General features: G+C 31.6%; 1 protein-coding gene across 1 annotated transcript in view; it reads left to right on the plus strand.

The window, feature by feature from the left end:
• HELRODRAFT_145277 (hypothetical protein) overlaps positions 1-3,454 on the plus strand; it is a gene marked incomplete at both ends in the record, with an annotated part of 7,226 nt that continues 3,772 nt past the window's right edge. The window contains one exon of the mRNA XM_009033230.1: positions 1-86. Coding sequence (XP_009031478.1) covers positions 1-86 — 86 coding nt within the window. The remainder of the gene's footprint in view (positions 87-3,454) is intronic.

The raw sequence follows: 3,454 nt of genomic DNA on the forward strand, positions 1-3,454 counted from the left end.
GATCAGCTCATCACGCGACAAGATGACAACAAGTCAATAGATGGATCCCTGGAAGTTTTGTTCCATCACATGACATTAGCCTATAGGTATCTAACATTTTATTTCATTTTTGTATTATTTATATTTTTATTAAATTTATTTATATATATTTGGATGCACTAATTTTCAATTAAACATTTAACTGAAGAAGTCAAAGTTTGAAATTATGTTGTATGTGTAAAAGTCATATAAAAGTATTTATAGTTGCAAAATATTTTTTAATATATGTGTATGTCTATCTATCATTCTATAGTGGTAGAATATTTTAAATCCCATTTCAAATTTTAAAATTAAATTAATTTTATTTTCAAATAATTATCCTTATTATAAATATATAAAAAATATATAAATATATAATTATTTGTTTGGAATAATATTCATTCAACCTGGTTAATAGCATCAGGTTGTACTTTGGCAACACTAATGAGTAGGTGTGCCTATAAATAGTACAGTAACTTTTGTTTTATATGGTTGTGTGTGTCAAGGATCCACCAGAAGTTTTACTTTATATCATGTTATTCTGTATGTGTGTGTGCGCGCGTGTGTGTGTGTGTAATATGTATGATATATCTATTTACTATTACTAATTTATTAATAAGATTAAGTATTATAAGAGGCATTCAGTTTTTCTTTATTCATATATGTGCATACACAGTACTGGTGTAGCACATAACAATGGGTGTTTGCCTGTGTCAGATAACATTTATATCATGTTATAAGTGCTTTATTCAAGATAACAGATCCTAGCATATTTATATAACGGATCATTCATTCATTCATAATATACATGTGCATGTGAATAAAATGGGCTAGAATGTTGGGATCTTTGGCTGTGCAGTGTCAATACAAGTGTTCATGTTTTTTTTCAATTTTGTTTTTTATTATTCTAGTATTATTTATTTTATTTATTTATTTATTTATTTATCTGGTATTGTATTTACTGATAATTATATTTTGTTTGTAAATTTCCTATGATCTCTTCTAGGTTATTGACTCCTATTAATTTAGGGTGATGATTGATGACCAATTTGAAATCCACACAGTTTCACCTAGCACTTCTCTCTTATTTACTTACATTTTAGTATTGTTTTTTATGATGGTGTAGTTTATCTATCTTTAAAAAGTACGTTCATCTATTTGTGTATGTTTCTACATTTTTGTCTATGTCTGTGTTTATGTGTTTTCTCTCTCTCTCTCTCTCTCTCCCTCCCTTCCTTTCTCTCTCTTTCTCATCTCTCTATCATTTTCTCTCTCTCTCTCTCTTATTATCTCCATTTTTATTTATTTTGTCTTTCATCTGATTACCCTTCAAAATTTCAATACTAGATACTTAAATTATTTTTGTGTGACAAATGTACAACATTAATTAGTGCGCCAGTATAAATGTTGATGTGATTGTTAATGTTTGTTCTTAGGACTATTGTTAATGTATGTTAGAATAATTTTAAAAGTCAGGTAATGTTGAATGTCAAAACCTGACATCAACCTGACACGATAATGTTATTGAACTGCTGAGAGCTGCTGAGAGTTGGGTCATTGTCCTAAGGACATTGTGTATGTGATGTGGTGAGGATGAAGACGATGATGACGAGGGGGCTCTGGTAAGGAAAATGAAATAGTAATGATGAAATGGTGATGATGGCAATGAACTGATGATGATGACGTGATGTTGATGATGGTGAAGATGAGGAGGATGTTGCCATGGTGATGTGGGAACGATGACCAGATGATAATGAAATAATAATAGTGAGAATGATGATGAATGACGGTGATGTTGATGACTATGGTAATAAACTCATGATATTGAAGTTGGTAACCCAATAAAAAAAAACCGGCAAGTAAATAATTTTCATTGGCTTTTTTATTTCATACCAGATATATGCTCTATACACTTAAACCATAGGCTCTTGTACTGGGTTTTGCGTTCTTTGTAAATCATGAACTGATATCTACAGTAGATAGTGATGAATAAATCAATCATATACATATTTTTACCATGAGTGTGTGTATGTATCTATCTATCTATGTATCTATCTATCTATGTATCTATCTATCTATGTATCTATCTATCTATGCATCTATTTATATATGTGTTTCTTTACGTATGTATCTATCTATGTATGTATCTATCTTTGTATGTATCTATCTATGTGTGTTTTGATATATGTATTTATCTTTGTATGTATCTATATATGTATCTATTGATGCAAAGAGAGAAATAGAGAGATAGATATACATTTATATGTATCTATGTGCTGGTTTTTGTATGTATGTATGTATGACTATATATATATATATATATATATATGTATATATATATATATATATATATATATATATATATATACACGTGGGTGTGTGTTGTTTATTTACCAAACATATATTTTCTTTTACTATATATAGAGTTTGGAATGATAATTTCACTCACTCAAACAAGCAAACAAACAAGCAAGCAAACAAACACATCATTCATTAATGAATGTGCCAGCTCAGATTTGAATGTGACCTTATTTCATGTTTTTATTACTTTGATACTACCATTGCTACTATTCTTATTATCGCCTTTTTTTCTTATTTATGGTTTATTCTTCTTTTTCAATAGTTATGAGTGTTGCATATTTTTTTTGGTTTGATATATTTATTTATTTTGTATTTATGATTTATTTAGAAATTTTTTTTGTTTCGTTTTTGTTAGAGGTTAACAGCGTTTAATTAGAAAAAATTCCTGGTTTCGCTTTCTGTGCAATGAAAGATAGGTTAATGAAGGAAATGGAATCTCAGATAGGTTAATGAAGGAAATGGAATCTGATGTGAGTTCGAGGAAAATGTTCAAAGTAGCAAAGCAGTCAATGAGGGATAGGAAAGATGTTATAGGGAATGGATGTGTTTGGGATGGATCTGGCAAGTTGTGCATAGATGAGGAGGAAAAAGCTCAGGTGTGGAAAGCTCATATGGAAAGGTTGATGAATGAAGAGAATGAGTGGGATGGAGATGTGGAATCCGCGGTCACACACGGACCTATAGAGAAGGTGACGAGGGAGGAAGTAGAGAAAGCAGTTAGAGAAATGAAACTAGGTAAGGCGACAGGGGTTTCGGAAGTGGCGGCTGAACATATTAAAGCGAGTGGGGTGATAGGAATTGAAGTTATGATGAGAATTGCTAACAGTATGTTTGATGATGAAGGTATACCTGAGGATTGGCGACACAGTGTGTTGGTGCCGTTGTATAAGGGCAAAGGAGATGTGAGAGATTGTGGGTCATACAGGGGTGTGAAATTACTAGAGCACGGAATGAAGGTAGTGGAGAGGGTGCTTGAGAGGAGGTTGAGAAGTATGGTGACAGTTAATGAAATGCAGTGTGGGTTTATGCCTGGTAGGGGAACGGTGGATGCGTTGTTCATGGCGAGAATGTTGCC

Source organism: Helobdella robusta (genome assembly GCF_000326865.2).
Source record: "Helobdella robusta unplaced genomic scaffold HELROscaffold_9, whole genome shotgun sequence".
In the NCBI taxonomy this organism is placed as follows: Eukaryota; Metazoa; Annelida; class Clitellata; order Rhynchobdellida; family Glossiphoniidae; genus Helobdella; species Helobdella robusta.